Here is a 19,854-nt window from a genome sequence, read left to right as displayed (position 1 = left end):
GTGCAGAAGGGTAGATAAGGTACAACTGTGCTACAGCTTACAGTAAGCATGCTTTGAAAGAATGTGTCTTTATTGTATCTGTAGTTAATCTTTCTGTGTAATAATCTTTCACAGTGTGCAGGCATAGTATTGTGTGTGTCTATACTTACAGAAGTCCAACATTTTAATGTATTTTTTCCTAAGAATACACTATTGGATATGCTATTTCTCTGCTGTCATTGTAACAAAGCAAACATTTGCCACAAAGAAATGGAGTACTGCAAGGTTTTCTTCCAGCATTTATAGCATATCTATGGCTGTACTTAGAATATATACTTAGAATAAATCAGCAATTATGAATATGACTATCTTAAGCATTCTATCACAGAAAACTGTTCGTGTATTTTGAGAATCAGCTCTTTGGAAGGGTAGATAACAGGAGGACAAGGGGAAATGGTTTTAAGTTGAAGGAGGGAAGATTTAGGTTGGATGTCAGGGGGAAGCTCTTTACTATGAGAGTGGTGAGGTGCTGGCACAGGCTGCCCAGAGAGGCTGTGGATGCCCCGTCCCTGGAGGTGTTCAAGGCCAGGTTGGATGGGGCCCTGGGCAGCCTGGTCTAGTATTAAATGTGCAGTTCGGTGGCCCTGCCTGGCAGAGGGGCTGGAGAGTCATGATCCTCGAGGTCCCCTTCAACCCAGGCCATTCTGTGATTCAGTGAAATTAAAACTTCAAATTGTCTTTATGTAAAAACTACAAAAATCCACTGGATAGAGTATTATATATTGAAAGTTAAAAATCAGTACACTGACTAAGTACTCTAACAGCTCTGATTGCTTTCTTCCTCCATCAGAAGTGTCTCCAAGATGGTACATCCAGGATGTACGAAAATGATTTATTTATTTTTAATAGAATATGCTTGACTAAGAAATATTGAGTGTATTCTGGACATCAAGAGACTATGAAGGGAGCTTTTTTATGTGTTAAGTGAACAGAAGGTTCAGATATGAATCTGTGGTAAAGACAAAGTAATAAATCCTTATCTGTCAGAATGACTAGTAAACATGAGTGAAGTAATATTGGCGTTGGTCTCTTCTCACTGGTGACAGGAGGTGACAGGACGAGGGGAAATGGCCTCAAGTTGCACCAGGGTAAGTTCAGGTTGGATATCAGGAAACACTTCTTTACAGAAAGGGTTGTTAAGCACTGGAATAGGCTGCCCAGGGAGGTGGTTGAGTCACCACCCCTGGATGTGTTTAAAAACTGTTTGGATGTGGTGCTCAGGGACATGACTTAGCGGAGGGTTGTTAGTTAGGGTAGTATGGTTAGGTTGAGGTTGGACTTGATGACCTTTAAGTTCTTTTCCAACCTCAGTAATTCTATGATTCTGTGATTCTATTTGGAAAAACTTTATCAAAGCATCATATTAGAAATACAGATCTTAGAACAAGACTATTTCATGTGATCTGGGCACTTGTGTAAATATGATTTGTTATATGTAGTTTCTTGTATTTACATTTATGGGTGATTTTTATGAAGATAGTTATGCAGATAGAGCAAAATTCAAAACACAGGTGATCTGATTTCCATAGTGTCACAGTAAAGTGCCTGCAGTGTTTGGAACATGCTGAGAGATTCAAATTCTGTGAGCTCAAAAGGTGATGAAACTAAAGCAACAAGGAACATAGGAAATGCTGGTAAATGTGTTTTGACAGCTTGTCTGACTCTACCTGAGCTATGCTAGTATCATTTTGCAGAGAATTCTAACTGGGACTAAAGAAATATGAAATATTTGCCCCCTTTTGAAATTTACCACACTTACCAATCTTACTTACCAAGCCAGGCATGGTGTACAGGAATGATTATTAGTAAGCATTTCATAGTTTTGTTTAGTTTTCCCTTTCTCTTTAATCAGTAAACAACCTTGTCTATAGCTTGTGGACATTGGGGGGCACTATAGCCTCACTAAACAACAGTTCAAATGCCTTCTATCTTAAATTTTACTAGGTTGGCTCAGCTTCTTTTCTCCATGAAGTGTAACTATATAAGGCAAGTGGAGAAAAACCCAAACCAACCAGAAAAGCAAAAACAAACAAAAAACCCAGAAGTAATAGCTGCGTTTCTTTTCCTTCATTTATTTATTTTTGTTAGTAATTGTCTTGCTCTAAATAGCAGTGCATTTCTGACCAAAACCCGATGTTGCTTAGTTTAAGGAACTCTTGTTTCAAGTGCTAATCTGCAGATTCTCTGTGAATCCTTTTGCAGCAAATGGGAAGATGTGCTTTGCATCCAATCTGCTTTTGTGTGTTTGTGTCCCAGCCATCTGTAATGAAGCTGTTCACCAATGTAAAAAGCACCTTTTAGACCTGTGTGGTTTATCCTCATTTACTTCAGTTTAAAATTATTTCTGAGTTAAGAAATGTTTTTCATTGGTGACATAGCTGACATACTGGATGCTGTTATATACTTCTGTAAATGAAAAATCTCCTCTAAGTAAATTACTTTTAAGACACATTTTAGTCTTTTTAATTGGATTTTAATCTTCCTGCTGGCACGTACAGAACTTATTACAGATCAGGAGACATTTGTATGTACACCGCTTTCAAATTTAATATATTACTGTTATAAATAACAAGTACCTCTTTTAGCTACTAGTCTGTATTTTTTTTCTTGGGTTAAATGTATTGTACAGAACAAAATATTTAAATTGTAGATGACTACAAGCATTTTTCATTAGTTTAATTCTGCCAACAGACAGATTATGCCTTTTGAAAATTGACCAGTCGTATGGTTTTAGCCGGTGTGGGACAGAATAAGCAAGTAAAAAGGAATATAGCATTTGGATTAATCTTTTATTTTTTTCAGTTTATGGCTGTATTTGAAGCAGAAGTGCAGAACTATGTTTTGCAGTTGTTTCAGAATGTCTAATAGTAGAGCAATGTCCAGTCAGTCTCCAAGCAATGGCCACTGTGGAAATCAGAACCACCTCCTCCTCTTTTTCCTCCAACCCAGTTTTTATTCCTGAGCATGAGGATACGTGGTATGAAATATCTCCTTGGCCAGTTCAGGTCAGAGTTTGCAGCTGTGCTCCCTCCCAACTTCTTGCTCAAGGTTGGGATGTGCTGGGAGGAAGGATGACAGCAGATGGGCTCCTATGAGGGAACTTAACTCCATCCTGGCTAGACCCAGCACACCAAGGCTTTTGTAGTAAAACTCTTTGTGGCTTTTTACGTAAAACTCAACAAATCAGTTGTTCTCCATACTGTTTATACAATGCTCCCGTTACTGATTGCATACTCGGGATGTCCACAAAACAGTGAAGTAGGTCTAAGTGAGCGGTTGCTTGTGAACATAACCAAAAACAGCTTGAGGCTAATCCAGTCTGCAGTAAGTGTAGTTGCTCTGAGGTGACACCAGACTGTAATGGCTCCTAAGGGCCATTTCATAACTGAAAATTCCTGCAAGGAATGCTCTGGTTCCTACTGTAAGTTTTGATCAATAAGTCCCTAATCTGGCTAACAAACTATCCCAGCCCTTGTTTCCCTTTACCTATGTCAGCAGAGTGACACAGATGCCCACCTTAAGCAAATATCAGGATGCAGAAGGCCCTTCCAGGTGTAATTAAAACTATTTCTGTTGTAAGGGAGATGGTTTTGCTCATCTCAAGGGATGGTTGTTAGGTGTCTTAAGTCATCAGGCAGGAAAGGCTAGCAAGCTCAGAATTGCCACGTTCCTGGACACTTTCAAGGTGAGACTGGCTCAGGCCCTGGGCAACCTGGTCTAGCTGTGGTGTCCCTGTTGACTAGATAAACTTTAAGAGTCCCTTCCAACTCTAAGGATTCTATGCTTCTGTCTTTAATAATGACTGACACTTCTGCCATGTAATCATTTTAAACCACTGTTTTGCCAAAGCGAGGATCTCAACGAAGTGAGGGTCTCAGCAAATCCTAACTTCAATGCTAGGGGACAGTTTACAAACCTAAAAGTATAGGTTGATTGTATCTGTAGGTAATTGCCGTAAAGATGTCATGTCACTTTCTATTCTCTCTGCTATTTCAGAATAACAGTTTTGGTGGGGAAGGACCTCTGAAGGTCTGGTGCAACACCTAACTTGAAGCAGGGCTACCTATGAACTTAGGGTTGTTCGGGCTTCTACCCCATAAGTTCTGAGTGTCTCCAGACATGGAGATTACTCAGCCTCTCTGGGCAAATCTGTCAGTGACTAATCTCTGACCCTGTTTCTTGCATCCACTTAGAATTTTCCTTGCCTCAACCTGTGACCACCTAGTCTCATGCACTTTTTGAGCAAAATCTCTAGATTCCCACCTAGGTACTTGCAGACAGCAATTAGTATTGCTTTAGTTGTCTTTTTCCCCTGTAGTTTGAACAAACTCTGTTACCTGACTTGCCTGATACACCATGTACTTCACGCCCTCAAGCAACTCAGCAGCCATCCATGGATTTACATAGCTTTATCAGTCTGTCTTAAGCTTGTAGGCCCCATATTATACAAAGTGCTCCAGATGCTGCCTCCAAATAACAACTAGGGGTACTAATCACTATTTTTGACCTGATGACTGCACCACTTACTGTTGTAACCTGTTGTACAGTCAACCTTCATCACCACACAGAGTCACTGCTCAGCTTGTCTACGAGGACTCCCACGCCTCTTCCAGCTGAGCTTCCTGGCCAGTCAGTCCCAGCCTGCTGGTATTAGATGAGGTTACTCTGACCCAGCTGCAGGATTCTGCATTTGTTTTTCTTGAACTACACAAGGCACTCCATTTTAAAGATTGTCTAAGGCCTTTTGAATGGCAGCTTTCTCTCCAGGGTTTTGACTGTTACCCCAGCTTGGTATCATCTGCAAATTGAAGGTGCATTCCCTCAGGAATTGTTTGTGACCGAAAAGGCCAGCAGCTGCCTGCGTAGCCCAGAGTTGTCAGTGTGAAGGCAACTGCTGTATTTTATCATTCTGTGTTATGCAGCTTCAGATATCAGGCAGAACATAACACTATAATGTCATTGTCAAAAGCTCTTTGGGGAGCTGTGAGGTTTGGACTCCCTCCTGTTATCTTACTCTACGTGGGGAAATGTTCCTGGCTGGTAATGATCATGGCAAAAATTGTTTTTCTACATGCTGTTCCTCTGTATCAATCCAAGAAACTCAGTAGGTGTTTTAAACCGTATGTGCCAGAATGCTATGAGGGCGTCCATTCCTACAGGATGACATTGGTACTTGTTACTCAACTGGAGATGAGATTACTCTCAAGTATCATCTCTAGTGTCTCAAGTTCTTAAGATAAAAATGAAGTATTTATGAAACAGTGTAGCTGCAAAGGTCCATGCAGACACCTGACAAAATACGAAAACCGTAACTAATCTAGTTATGTAAGAAGTAAAATGCAGTGACTTACCTGCTAGTGAGTATTTTCCAACCCTGCTTGTTCTGGGGCATGGTTATTGTGCACATCCAAGTTGGCTCATGGGAAAGTTATTTGAGTTAAAGAAACTAGCTCCTGTATTCCTGCCATTGCTTGTGGTGTTCTTAGCAGAATACAAATTCCCACTGCATTTCTTGGGATTACTATCATTGAAAATTGTAAGACAGACAAACCCCAAAGTCTTTGGCATTATCATCTTGCTGGATGGATTTTTCCAGGACTGAAATCTACTTTGAATACTGCGTGCTCTTTGGACATCCCTGAATGTTACTATGCCTACTTGTCTGTCCTACTGCCAGGGAGTCTTACTATTCTTTTTTTATTTTTGCTGCCGTGTTGGAATGGCATAGCAACTCTTGACTTTGTTCCTGAACTGTCGTAGTTGGCAGTGCAAATGTAGTAAAGTAATACAAAAAGATGTGGAAGACATTTGTGAGAAGCGTGACATGTTGAGGCAGTAATCCCAGTAGCTGCTGCAGTTTAGTCAACGCTTGAATGAATACCGCTATTTACAGACCATCAAAGTAGCAGAAAAGTTGCTAAGACTAAATCAGAAGATATGATTTGACCGTGTACTGCAACATTCCTTCAGCAGTTCACCTTGTTTTCCCTGCTGCCACTATGACATAGTGCACAGTGGAGACGGGAAGCAATTCTACTCTTTCTTGTCCTGAAGGAATACAAGAAGGGGAATGTAGTCAATATGGCCACTAAGCTATTTAAAATAAATGGAGGCATTCTGTTCCTATGTGGTTTTGCCCGCTTAATTCCCTCGATGTTCAACTATACTTTGACTCTTTCAATTGAAAAGGTAATATTTTCGTATATTAATAAGAAAAGATTATCAAGTAGTTTAGGACTAATGTTTTCTATTTTCAAATAGCTGTACTTGAGCAGGGAAAATACAGCAGGCTCAGATATGCTTGGTACAGGCAATTTTGTGTCAGATGGAAGCAGCAGGAGACAAAATAGGAAAGAGTATGAAGTCTGACAGTTCTTTTAGGCAAGCTGTTCATTTGACCAAAGGAGTGGGCAATATGCCCATGGCTTATAATCAAGGCTGAAAAGCTTCAGTCCTCTACGTTTGCCTGTAGAATTATTACCCTTGTTTCTCCTTGACTGTGTGCAGTACAAAGACAGATGCATAAATCATCTTCCTCTCGTCACCCAACAGTCTCAAGGAATCAAAATAATACATTTTCCCCATAATTTTAACCTGACAGCTATTTGTCAACAGATACAGATTCTGAAAGAGGTTATACTATAGCTTTTCAAAAATGTTGGACTGAAATAATTTATAATGGAATCATCCTGTCGATGTCTTATGGGGTTAAAACATTTCAAACAGTCAGTTCTGAACCTAGGTAAATTTCTAATCAAATTATTCAATTTAACAAATAATCTTATCAAGGAAAACCAAAGGCAACACAGCTTCCAAAAGTTGAGGGGTGCAGAATGACTGAAGCCAATGTGGTGACTTTGCAGGGAGAATAAAAAAGCCACAGAGCACTTCTGAGGGCATTCTAAAACACAGTCGGTTAAATGTAATGCCTGAGAAAATGTGCAAGACAGATAAAGGACAAAATAATTTGAATATGTCTAACTTTATCCATGTGTATCTGACATGATTTCTTTGAGATTTACATTCTCTTCAGTTAATCTCCAAGATGGGACAGCATCAGTATTACATTTGAATTATTTACTGATATATGTAATGCTATCAGGAGGGAAAGCTTAGTGTTGCTCTGAACTTCTGTATTCCTTACCAGAACGTTCATTATTTTCATCCTTTCTGAGATGGAAATTCCCAGTGGAGTGGTTAGAACAACAAATAAATAAGCTGAGTTTATATGCACGGTAGAATTGAAGAAAAAGATTTATTGCTTCCTCCTCTCAACCCCGAACATAAAATTTAAAATATTTAAGTGATCTTTTTCTTAACAGTTGGATAATATAACAATTCATGTGGGACTTCTATGTTTTGAGTGAGGCTGTTAGTGAAATTTCTCGTAGTTGTGAGAAACCAAAGTGTTGATTACATCTGAGCAGATTTTTTTCTTACTGACTTGCTGAGCAGGAAAACATCAGAAAGTGAGAAGTATCGTGTTTAAGCCAAATGTGGGCATGACTTCTGCAGGAAACCAGCAGAGAACACAGAAATAGGAGAAAGGGCAGGAAACGCTTCTGAAATTTATAAAGAGAAACAGTTGACTGAGATACACGTGATATGCAGGAGGATTCACACATTTCATATATATTGTTATGGATTTAGAAATGAAAGGATAACTGAACACATTTTTTTCCGAGTAATGAGCACATGCATATAATCAGCCAGAGAGATGTACTATGAAGGTGTCTGTTTCTTTTGCATAGGAATAATTATTCTTGAATCCCGTCACTTAATTAGCAACAAGAAATTGTTCTGTAAGGCAAATAACAAATTGGAGTTGCTCACTCTTGTGTCCTATTTTCCCTTTCTCTTCAATATCCTGTAATATAAGGTGGATATGCAGATAGATTAAGCAAGTCTGTTTCCCCATGATAGTCTGGCTGTTATATTTCTATTGATCTATAAAGGGAAGTGTGAAGTCTTCTGCTAAGTTACAGTGATATAGATGAACTTGCAGTGACAGTGAACATTTATCATGGTGAAAAGATTTCTATTCATCTTCAAAATCACTTCTCTGGCTTACTTAAGTTACCCTATTGAATGCTTGATACGTCAGGAAACTAATGCAGTAGATCTAAAAGATGCAGAGTTTCTAGGAGAAGTTCAGGTTAGCTAGTATCCTGTTGGGCTTATTGGTTTGAAAATGAAGAAATTTATGATTTACAAGTGAGATCAGTGTGTACTGAATAATTGGGTTGGCAGGAGGGGAGCATGAGTGATGGAAATCTTCTATATTTGATAGGAAAATGTGTATATACAGATCTGACTGGAATTCATGGCTGTAAGAACCCAGTATGAGAAATACTTCTTAGAATCATAGAATGTCCCAAGTTAGAAGGGACCCAAGAAGATCACAGAGTCCGGCTCCTGGCTCCAAAAAGAACCACCCAAAATCCAATCCCTATGTTGTCCAAGCGCTCCCTGAACTCCAGTGGCTCGCGGCTGTGCTCACTGCCCTGGGCAGCCTGTTCCATGCCCACTGTGCTCTGGTGAAAACTTTTCTCTAACCCCAGCTGCCCCTCCTCACACAGCTCCATGTATCCCTGGTCCTGTCGCTGTCACCAGAGAGCGGAGATCAGTGCTCTCTCAACATAACTGGAGGTCTGTTCCTGGCATGCGCGGTGCAAGAGCCATGTTGTTACATGGGCAATTATGAAATGGCTGCCTGAGGGTTTACAGAAGGTTGGAAGGGACCTCTGGAGATCACCCAGCCCAACCCCCTGCTAGAGCAGGTTCACTACAGCAGGTTGCACAGGAAAGCATCCAGGTGAGATTTCAATATCTCCAGAGAAGGAGACTCCACCACCTCTGGGCAGCCTGTTCCAGTGCTCTGCTCCTCTTTGGTAATGGCACGAGGTTTGTTTCAGAGATATATTAAGCCACTTGCTAATTTGAACCATGTTCCTGTATGAGTTCTGGATATCGTTTGATTGACAGTATTTAAATCTGTTAATGAGAGACGAAGCTATAATAACAATAATAATAAACCATTTGTTTACCAGTCAAGCCTTTTTGAAGGATTTTCTATGGAAGGTTTATGGTTTCTTAATGTAGCATTAAGAATTAAAGACATCATTAATGGTTTTGGTAACAGATGCTTGATGTTCGATGATGGTTATGGGAAGCTGTACTTCCTGGGATGGCTTTAGGTTTTCGTGTTGGGCATTTAGTCCATAACCCCGAACGGGGATTTGTTCCATTATCGGCCCGGCGGCCGCGGGCTGCATGAGGCGGAGCCACTGCCGCCCGCCAGAGGGCGCCGCGGCCGCACTCCGCCTCCCCTCCGCCTCTTCCCGGCGCTGGCGGCCGGTCCTGCCGGGCCCTGGCGGGGGAGGGAGGGGAGGAGGGAGCTGGCGGCGGCACCGCCACCCGCCGGAGGCCGCTCACCCGCGCTCCTGCGGCAGAGGCGGGCAGCGGGCGCTCCGCGCCCCGCTCCTCCTCCCCCCGCCCCGAGCGGCTCGGCGGCCCTCGCCAAGATGTCTCGGGATCCCGGCCGCAGCCGCTGGCTCTTTTTGGCCGCTTGCGCCCACGTCTTCTTCCTCCTCCCGCCGCTCCGCACCCGGGGTGAGTGTGCGGGGCCCGAGGCGGGACGCCATGGCGAGGCGAAGGGAGGGAACCCGGGGCGCTCGGCCCCGCGGAAGTGGGAGAGGGGCGCGGGACGGAGCCGGACGTGGGGGGGGGGATACCGGAGTCGCGGCGGCTTCCTCGCCCCGTCGTCCCGCCCCGTGTGGAGGAGGTGCCCCTTCCTCTGAAGTTTGTTGTGGGCCGGGCGTGAGCGGCACCCGGCTGCGCGCCGCGAGGGTCCGCTGAGCGGCCACTGCCCGCCCTACGCGGTTGGCTTCGGGATGCGCCGCGGGGCCGCTCGTGTTTGAGATAGCGCCCGAGAGCGGGAGGTGGTGGCGGGAGCGCCGCCCGGTTAAGTGTCAGCGTGAAGGAGAAATAAAGCCTCGTACCGACACGTCCCTTTTCCAGCAAAGTAAAGGGTGATGTTTGGCTTTTTGGCTGTAAAACACCTTTCCTTTTACCCACGCAGCCTGAGTTTTGGAGTCCCGATACCTTACTGCTCTTTCTAACGCTGCGTGTCGTTCTCAGAGTGAGTAGTTCTGCTCCAGTGCTATAGCACCCGTAACTTCTGACAGATCCTGATAATCAAAGGACAGCAGCTTCGATTTTCCCTGTGTGTTTATGTATAGGTGTGTTTTTTGTAGATACATGCAGCTGGAAGGCAGAAGTCTGACAGCTTGGATTTTTGCTTTGGTAGATCTTACTACAGAATCCGTCCACCTGAAGCTTTTTGTAGCATTGGGGCTTTCTTCTGCTTTAAAAAATAACTTACTTTGAAGTCCTTCCTTTAATAAATACCATATGCTCTTCAGCTGGCAAGTTTGCAAAACTATCAGCTTTGTTCATGGAAAAGTAATAATTTGGACTGCATTTCACAGGAGAAAAGCAGCCTGTCTGCTAGCAGTTAAGCCATTGTAGAAAATCCAGCTTGCAGGTGGCAGCTTGCAGAGTGGGAAAATGTATTCGGATGATTTTGTTTGTATAGCATTCAGACAATTGGAAGGAACGGTAATGATGCCTTTTCTTCCACAGCTTTTCTTGGTCACTTTTTATAATGATACGGTTGTACACAGTGCTCACTCTGGCTTTTCAGTGGTTCACCGTGGTGAATTCAGCTGCCTTCTTCACCTATGAGCTTAAAGGAGTACAGTAAAGAAACAAATGGAGTTGCTTTTATTTTATGAATGGCTTCAGATGCTGGATATTCACTTGCCTCACCTCCTCTACTCCCTCCCCTTGTTTTCTCTCCAGTCTTCACTTTACCTGGCTCCATCGGGGTCTTTGATGTTGTTAAGGCAGCAACAATGAAGAACTGTTACAGAAACTTGCATGTAAATGCACATAGCTGATTTATTTTACCTCCCAGGGCTCTTATGCTGTCTAATTGTGAAAGATCCTATCTCTTTGACTGACAGTGGCAGTGCAGATTTTCTCTGGAATCATGTCAATTATGTTTGAAAATTCAAGGCGTGGGGGAAACAATGAACCCCCAGCCAAAACACAAATAGAGGCTTTTCATTAAATTATAATTAGAAGTGCAGGGAGATTGTTTTAAATATTCTGTTTACTGAGCACAACATGACTGCAGGTTGTTATTGTGACTTTCATAGTCATAGAATGACCTGGATTGAAAAGGACCACAATGATCATCGAGTTTCAACCCCCCCTGCTATGTGCAGAGTCACCAACCACCAGACCAGGCTGCCCAGAGCCACATCCAGCCTGGCCTTGAATGCCTCCAGGGATGAGGCATCCACAACCTCCCTGGGCAACCTGTTCCAGTGGAACATTTGTTATATAGAAGTCATAAAATCATAACTCTGTAGCTCATTTAAGTCAACCCCAGCCTGGTGAGATGGTTGGAATGACTCTGGGTTCAGGCAGACCTGAATCAAGCCATCAAAGGGGAAGATGCCAGGTGCATGATCTTTCTGCTGAAATGGATTTTGTCTATGGAATCAAAAGAAATAACTCAGTTTTTAAATCCTTTGCACTGAAAGGACATTTAATCATAGATATCTGAAAACTGCTTATGCTTAAAAGGATACTCTACTGAAAAAGGGGATTACTTCTACATTTAAAACATCATAGTTGCACAATCTATTGCATTTTAGTGCTGCAGTACTTGCACTTTCCTTGTTGTTGGCACATATTCCTGCAGTTCAGCTGCTGAACAATAAACGGTTGGATTTTTTTTTTCTTTTCATCTTTTATTTTCCATTATAGTGCCATAAGCAAGTCTCCTAACTCACCAACATTCCAGCTGAAATAATGGGACTCTTGAGAGAAATAATTAACCATTGGAACTGCTTATATTTCATTCTCTGATTAAGTTTCTAGTTTTTGTGGAAATTGATTCAGAAATGTTGTCCAGCTTTTTCAGTTGATTTTATCCCTACTTCCAAAGGAACTAAAGATAAGATTGATGAAAAGAAAGAGCTTTAAAATCTACCTAAAATTCCTTTGCTTTTCTTACTTTGCCTCAGTTCATGAGCAGGTAGGAGGAGAGGACTGGCAATTGGCATGTTCAGCTTCCAGCTGCTTTTGCCACTATGAATAGCTATGTGTGCTAACAGACATCAATGTGCACCGTGCATTAAGTTTCCAACTGATAAATACAACATTACAAAACTCAGTGTCTTGCTGTTTTGTTTTGTTCTCTTCAGATAGCTTTGTTTGCGAGCAGTTGTACAGTTTATACTGTAGCCTTTTTCATTGTGGTGATGGCCACGGAGTTTGAACTTTTACCAGGTCATTCATTTCTTCTTGTTAATAGATTTTGTGTGCCCTTGGGTGAGCCAGTGGCCCACTTGAGGTTTGTCTTGCACCAACAGACTCGGGGGGATTGGAGGACATTCTGCCTTTGGCAGACAAACCTGCAGCTGCAGAGATTGGTGTGCTTCATAGGGAATTCTGTGCTGAAAGAAATACCCTGCATTTTTCTGAGCCTGTAGTTGATAAGCGTTATACGAGCTGGACTTACAATGTTCTTTACACTCCACCCTTTCTCTAGTAAATCTCTGGAAGAGGATAGTTCTTTCCAGGCTGATGGATCAGATTGCATAGCCAGAACACTTCATCTTGGCAGGCTTGTTACCCCACAATTGCATACCTGTGTAGTTCTGAGGACTGCTTTGCTCATATCAAATTATATTGTGTGAGCATAAGAGATTTGCTGATAAGGTTGTAGCACACTGTGGCACACTCATTGCTAGATAAATTCATATGCTTTGCCTGAATGAAAAGTGTGGTTGCTGTTGAGTGAAGAATCCTGAGGCTTCATGGTGGCAGTCTGTTCAGTGAATGGTTCCTCAGTAGTTTAAAAATAATCAGAACAGTTCTCGTCTTATCTTCAAAATGTATTAGCCTGAGAAGAAATTACATATACTCCTAGAATATTTAACATAAAAGATACAGAATCATTTCAATATGTTTATCCATTGGAAAAGCGTGGGAGGCTGCGTGTCTGAAACCACTGAGTGTAAGAATAATGGCATATGGAGAGACTGAACATTCATCGCTGTCAGATTCCAGCGTAATAAATGGTATGTGTCAGTGTCGAAGTTTCCTTATATGTAAGGACAGCTACAACAAAAATCATTTTTAGCCAATCTTATTCATTCTGCTGCCCTCTTCAGCAGTGTGAAAAGATGGATGTGGGAAGTGGTCCAGGACAGCTGGTTCATTTCCAAGGTTCACCTCTTGCAAGCTCAAGCGTGGTCCACTCCAACATACAGGATGGCAGGCAGAGGTGGCAAGAAGCCCACGTGGATGAAAAAGTTCCTAGTAAAACTCAAAAAGGAGCTGCACAAGAGGTAGAATCAAGGTCAGGTCACCCTGGGAATAATGTAGGGATGCTGTGTGCAGTGATTTGCTTAGGAAGACAAAAGCCCAGCTGAAGGTGAGGGATATGGAAGGCAAGAAGGGCTTCTACAGCTGTATCAACAGCAGAAGAAACAATAGGGAAACTGTGGGCTTGCTGCTGAATGGGTTATGTGAGATGGTGAGAAAGGATGTGGAAGAGAACGAGGAACTCAGAATCTTCTTTTCCTTGGTCTCTACTGGTAAGACCTTTAGTCAGCAATGCCAGGGTTGTGATAAAACTTGTGGGAGGGTCTGGAGCAAGGAAGACTTAATCTTGCTGAAGGAGTACCAGTTTAGGGGAACATTTAAGTGAGTGGAACATACAGTAGTCATGGGGCCTGATGGGAGGCATATACCAATGCTGACAGAGCTTGACATTCTGACTGTATGGCAGCTCTTGATAGATGGCCACTTCTTGACTAGAAGAGGGCAAATATCATGCTTGTCTTTAAAAAGGTCAAGAATCTGTGTTACTTCAGTGAAGGCAATGGAGCAAATAATCCCAGAAACCATTTCCAAACATGTGAAGGACAATAAGTGTATTATTATTTATCTGTGTCCTAGGAAATACTGCAAACTGTTAGTAGATAATGTCCTGGACAGTCAATTCCAGTTTACCATGCCTTGACTGGTGCAGTTGGACTATGTGATCAGCGGAGGTCCTCTCAAACCTCAAGTATTCAGTAGGTCTGTAATGCAGAGATGAAGTTGGTTATTAAAATAATTTCTTGAAGAGTTTTATGGGCTCTCAAAAAAAAAAATAGGAATAGGTCTTTTTTTTCAGGGTTATCTGAGTATTGTTTGTTCTGTTTCAAGGCTAACGTGCATTAATATTTTATAAACCCTAGAAGCTGTGTGACATGGGTTATTTAATATTATGGTGAGAGGCAGCATCTCCTGTCAATCATGGCTGTTTCAGGTTGCTGTATGCTGTGCCTCAGCTGCATAATAAAACCTGAACGTTGTGAAAATTCTGCTTTCATGCAGCTCTGCAAATAAGCCAAACTTATGGGGTGATTATTCTTCGTGTTAATATTGTGTAATTAGTACATTTCCCAAAATAAGGGTGTTTTGTGTAAGGGTGTTTCTTATAATTCGGACTGTGTTTAGTAGAACATGTGGATCTGGTTTGTGTGAGGGAAGGCGATAATCAGAACATGCTGTCAGCAAGGGGTATAATAGTAAGATAGAACTATTTGCTGCGCCCTTCTGAAATAGAAGTGCAAAATATTCCATGAAGGCGACGCTGAGGTGACACACACAGCCCCTATTAGTACACTGTTTTCTTCTTCATGGCTAAAAGTTGTCTTGAAATTTGGCTACAGTTAATGTAAGTCTACCATGTTACGTAACTCCTAGCTATTTTATGAAATTCAGCCTCCGGTTGGAAGAGCGGAGTGTTGTAGGTAAGCAGAGATGGAACATCACAGGCTTTGAACAACTTCTCCCTTTCCTACGTTCCTATTTCCAGCCTAAGGATTTGAGAGTTGCCAGTAATTCTCTTTGAAATCAGTTTCAAATGGTAAATAATTTAAAATTGCAGTGAGGCACTTCGTTTGAACGTGCTCTGTTTTTCTCAGTTTTTAAGAAAATTATGTACTTGATCGTGATTAATAGGACCTTCAGTTCCTTCCAAGTGATAGCAATTAGCTTTAATTTGCATATCTTTAGTATGTTTAAGAAAAAGAATCCTTATGAAGAATCTTAGCGAGGTTTTCTTATGTTAAATAGAATGACTGCTTTACAAGTGAGCAAACTGAGATGAATTGCTTAGGCTACATCAGCAAGAAAGCAACCAAAAAATTCTTATGATTCTTTTGTCTAATGCAATCCAAAAATATATGCATAGGGTGGAGTCAGTATAAAAGGTCTTACATGATACTAAGTTTGTGTAAATTAGCTCTTCTGGGTCTCTTCTCTTTTAAACATTTGTTCGGATCTCTGAGACATCAGCAGCTGAACTTGTTCGGAGGGAGCATTCAAGATGCAAAACAACCATCTTCAAATTTGACACAATTTTACATCAGTGATATCCTATCTGTGATTCCAGGTGAAGCTTTGATAATCCCAACTTCATCCTAGAGACAGAGAGGAATACAGATCCTCGTGTGACAGCATGTTACGCTGCTGTCAGGTGAATGAATGACTGCACTGAACAGATGTGGTTTTTCTTTCTTTTTTTTTTTAATAGGCTTTACCTACCTAGAAGCCAAGATAAATTGGCTTCACATCACAGTGATTTGTTTTCCTAGAGTTACACAGGAATAGAATTGCCACGTAGTAAAAGCATTGATTCTTACAGAGTATTCGTTAAGGTTATCATCAAAATAGTATCATTTAATGTAAAAAAATAAATAGTTTTGCTGCAGAGCTTTGTCAAGTATGAAAACGAGCTCCTGTAATTTGAAAAAAATGTCTGCTTTTTCTTTCAGCTTTTGCTTTAAGTGTAGTTCTTGAAGATGCAGAAGATAAGACTGAAGTACCAGGGCTGCAGGTAATACATTTTAATTTCCAAAGCAGAAACGTTTTACAGACGTTCTAAATTCATCTATAAATGTGCAGAGCAAAAAGTTTGCATCCATGACATGGATTAGTTTGATCATTGACTTCAGGGATACAAACTGCCACATGACATTCTTCTGGTGTGTCAGACTTCTTTAGATATCTTCCGTGGGACGCACGTTACATGTTATAGTCTTTCAGTATTGCTGTCATCTTACCTTATCTCGTGAACTCTGAGTACTACTGCAATAAACTTACCACCTTTGATTCTTTCTTATGTTGTGTTTTCTGATGTATGTTGCTGTTTTTGTTAAGATAATTAGGGTTATTTTGGTGATGTTGTGGAACAGAATAATAATTGAGAAAAGTTATTTTGTTTTTCCAAGATCAGCAGAGGAGTCCATAAGAAAATCATAGTCAAAAAAATCCCCAAACTTTGCTGTTTTGTGTAGCTTCTATGGGCAGATAGTGCTGCTACATCTGTCCAGAATCATTTTTGAGCGCATAGCCTTTATTACATCGGAAATGTTTTCCTTTCTTCTCTGTTTTGTTAAATGTACTGTGCATTGAAAAGGATATGGCTGTCTTCCTGTGCAATTAGCTGAATGGCTTTTTGTTACCCACGTCACATCTCGGGTAAAGCTTGCATATGAAATTTTAAATTAACAGATTAGAAGAACTAACAGTCAGAAGTAGTCATACTGTTCAGTTGAAGAGCATAAGGGGGACTGTGTATGCATGCGTGTCCTTTAACAGGTTTCTACATACAAGTTTTTATATATATATAAAATACACACACACGTGCATATGTATACATTTATAGCAGATATGTGTGTGTATGTAAACAAGATTTAAAGGGGAAAAATCAGAAATAGTGGAACTAACCAAGACTTAGAATCTATAAAAGCCATTTAAATCTAGATTTGATCTAAATTTGATCTTGCATCAAATGCAATAGAAGCATGGCCAGAGATGTGTGTTTTTAAATTTGCTCTTAATGATGATTGCTGAATCTACAGTAGTTTTCATGACTTAAAAAGATCCCCGTTGCAAATTCATGATCTGCTATCATGTATCTGGGAGCCTAGATAACGTAATCCTGTTTTCATTACTTACATGTTGCTCTCTGTGAAATGCCAGTGCTGTCTCATTCCAGTTTGAGAGGAGCTGCACGCTAGAGAAAAGCCATCACACCACCTATCTGGAGTGGTGAGAATTGTGCAAGTGACTTGGATTTCTACTGATTGCTTCAATTCAACATTAAAGTGTAATTACTTTGCTGCTTGAATAAACTGTTAAGGGCGCGTAGGGCCTTTTCGGTAGTGTTTGGTGTCTAATATGTGTTTGGCATATAAATTTATGTAATTAGTTATTTTAATGCTGACATATACGAGATCAGTTACTTGAATCATTTGAATACATAGATTTCCATGCCTAGAATGAAAGGCTTTTCTGAACCCAAGGGCAAGGCATTGGATTGTCACTTCTATGTTTCAGAGTGAAATGTGTGTAAGTCCTATGTATAGTGAGTTTGCCTCATGGCTTTCAGAGGTGACCAGACGTTCAGTTTGCTCTGGCCTGGATTCTATTGCTGTGTCTGTTGCTGAGGGAGCAAATTGTATTGTTTTTTTCTCCTGTGATGTAGGTGTCTTTTCTGGAAGGTAATCTGAGAAATTTACTTTGGTTTGTATGTTACCTTAGTTACTGCTCTGCTCATAGACTACAGTGTGTATGTAGTTGCTATTCTGATTATATATCTCAGGGTAAAATCAGATCTGGACAAAGTAAAAATCACCAGATGCAAGCAGAACTTAAAGGGTTAAATGGATGTGGTATTAAAAAAAAATGGAGAGAAAAAACATGCTTGTAAACAATAATTGTCACAAGGATAGGAAAACTTTATAAAGGCTTACTCCTGAAGAGTGCTAAGTACAATATTTCTCTATGTGAAGGACTCAACATTGAACTAAGATGAATCTTAAGAACAGCCTTATACAGTTAATAAAGACAATTTTGGTTTCACGTTCAGACAAACAAAAGCACTGAGGTGCCCACAGAAAGGCACTGTGCAATAAGAGGAGACTCTCCTTCCTACAGTTTGTGTAGGAAGTGTAAAGCTATTTCTCCAGTCTGATATCTCTCCCCCAGTCACCAGTTCTTAAACAGTATGTTTCCATCCAGTCTCTGTTACTGAGAAGCAGCTCAGCATACTCTTGAGATATTTTTTGTGTCTTTGTTACTGATACAAGTCCAACACCCCTGTTGCCAGTCCTTAAACACTCTATTAGAATTGTGTGACAAATGGACCAGTGTGTAATACCTGACCTGAGGAAATCCCAACCTTTTCATATTTACTGTTTTGACATAAATTGCTTTTTGGGTCTTCCTTAAGAATGATGTTTCAATGAATGTTTGATAGTGGATCACACATGAGTAAAAGTGTTTTTTATACACGCATGCATATGTTGTACAGTTTCTTATTCCAAATTTTGTGCTTTGATCACAAAGGATGTGTGTATATATATACATTTAAAAAAAAAAAGCTGAAATTGTTAGTGTTAAAAGCTCCAGTATAAACTGAGTCATACATAAGTGTTCTCAATTGCTTTTTTATTAATTTTCCCCTTTTAGAAGTCTGAAAAACGTGGAACAGTGAGCAAAAGGAGCAAGGGTAAGTAAAATTGTTTTGTGCAAATTTGTTCTAAGCCAGAACTGAAGTTCACACATCCCAGATATTTTTCGATCTTTTTTTAACATGGCTGTCTTTTTTTGTATAAATACAACACAGTCATGCTTTGAAAAGTAACTGTGGCTATGAACAGTGGATAAATGCTCAACAGCATTGTTTGTTAGTTGCTGATTCCCAAATACGTTTTTCCTTGCTTGCACTGCCTCATCAAACATAGGCTTCTTGATCTGCATTTCTATTTGAAATTTTATTGCAGTTATCTTCTCAAAATGTGCACTTGCACTATGAAAGTAATGCATAGGTTTGTGTAGAACACAGAGTTTTTAAAATCAATTTTCAGGCTAAGAATGTGATATGAAACTGAATGCTACCAAGTCTGCCAGGCTCTCGTGGTCATTGTAGTAACTGGAATCACTACAAGTTACTTGTTGCAACCAGAAGCAAGTTTTTAAGAAAGATGTCAAACACTTAACAGCATACTGAATAGTGAAATAAATTTGGACTGCAGTGGTACTTCTCACTCATACAAGGTTGAGCACCTAGATCATCTTGTTCTAAAAAGAGGCAGTTTGACCATGTTTCTGTTGTAGCAGCTTCTGAGAATTTGGGATTTCATTCTGGCACCAAAGATGACCACCAGGAACATTTATCATGCTTGTACTGGAGTTGACAATAGAACTCTTAATGGTACTGAGAAGTTTTGGGTTTTTTGTTTGTTTTGTGTTGGACTTCTTTGGAATTAATTCCAAGCTGTGTCCATAGTACAGATAACTACTTTCGTGGAAAATAATTAAATCCTTTGTCCCACGGTTCTCCCATTTTACCATTAAAAAGTCAGGGCCTTTTAATAGAAGCTTTTTTACTCTGCTTTCCAGCTTGCCCTTCCTTACATGGTGTCCAACAAAATCCCTTTCCTCTTCCTCCGTGTTCTTTCATCTCTTTCTATCGAATCTCAAAGCACAGCCAGGTTCTCGTTGCTGTTTGGTTCTCGCTGCTGTTTTTATCACTCCTTGCAGACCTGTTGTGTCTCACTTCATAAAACATCCAGGGATGCATTGGCAGACTGTGGGGTTTTTTTGTTTGTTTGTTTTTTTGCTTTTGCCATAACTTTTAATACAATCTTTGTTTACATAGCTTTTAATATAATG

At 40.7% G+C, this 19,854-nt stretch overlaps 1 protein-coding gene across 6 annotated transcripts in view; it reads left to right on the top strand.

Moving 5' to 3' along the window:
• Window positions 1-19,854, top strand: part of B3GLCT (beta 3-glucosyltransferase) — a 59,646-nt gene that overhangs the window by 5,739 nt on the left and 34,053 nt on the right. For 2 of the 6 annotated variants that reach the window (XM_046909882.1, XM_040653165.2), the window contains exons 1-3: window positions 9,455-9,651; window positions 15,948-16,009; window positions 18,649-18,688. In XM_046909882.1, the coding sequence (XP_046765838.1) occupies window positions 9,564-9,651; window positions 15,948-16,009; window positions 18,649-18,688 (190 nt within the window). In that variant the 5' untranslated portion in view covers window positions 9,455-9,563. Of the gene's footprint in view, window positions 1-9,454; window positions 9,652-13,211; window positions 14,203-14,870; window positions 15,650-15,947; window positions 16,010-18,648; window positions 18,689-19,854 lie in introns of those variants that run through there. The other 4 variants (XM_046909884.1, XM_046909879.1, XM_046909883.1 and 1 more) reach the window with 3 other exon arrangements.

The sequence above is a fragment of the Gallus gallus genome, chromosome 1 (genome assembly GCF_016699485.2).
Source record: "Gallus gallus isolate bGalGal1 chromosome 1, bGalGal1.mat.broiler.GRCg7b, whole genome shotgun sequence".
Lineage (NCBI taxonomy): Eukaryota > Metazoa > Chordata > Aves > Galliformes > Phasianidae > Gallus > Gallus gallus.
This window is presented reverse-complemented; position numbering and strand designations above follow the sequence as displayed.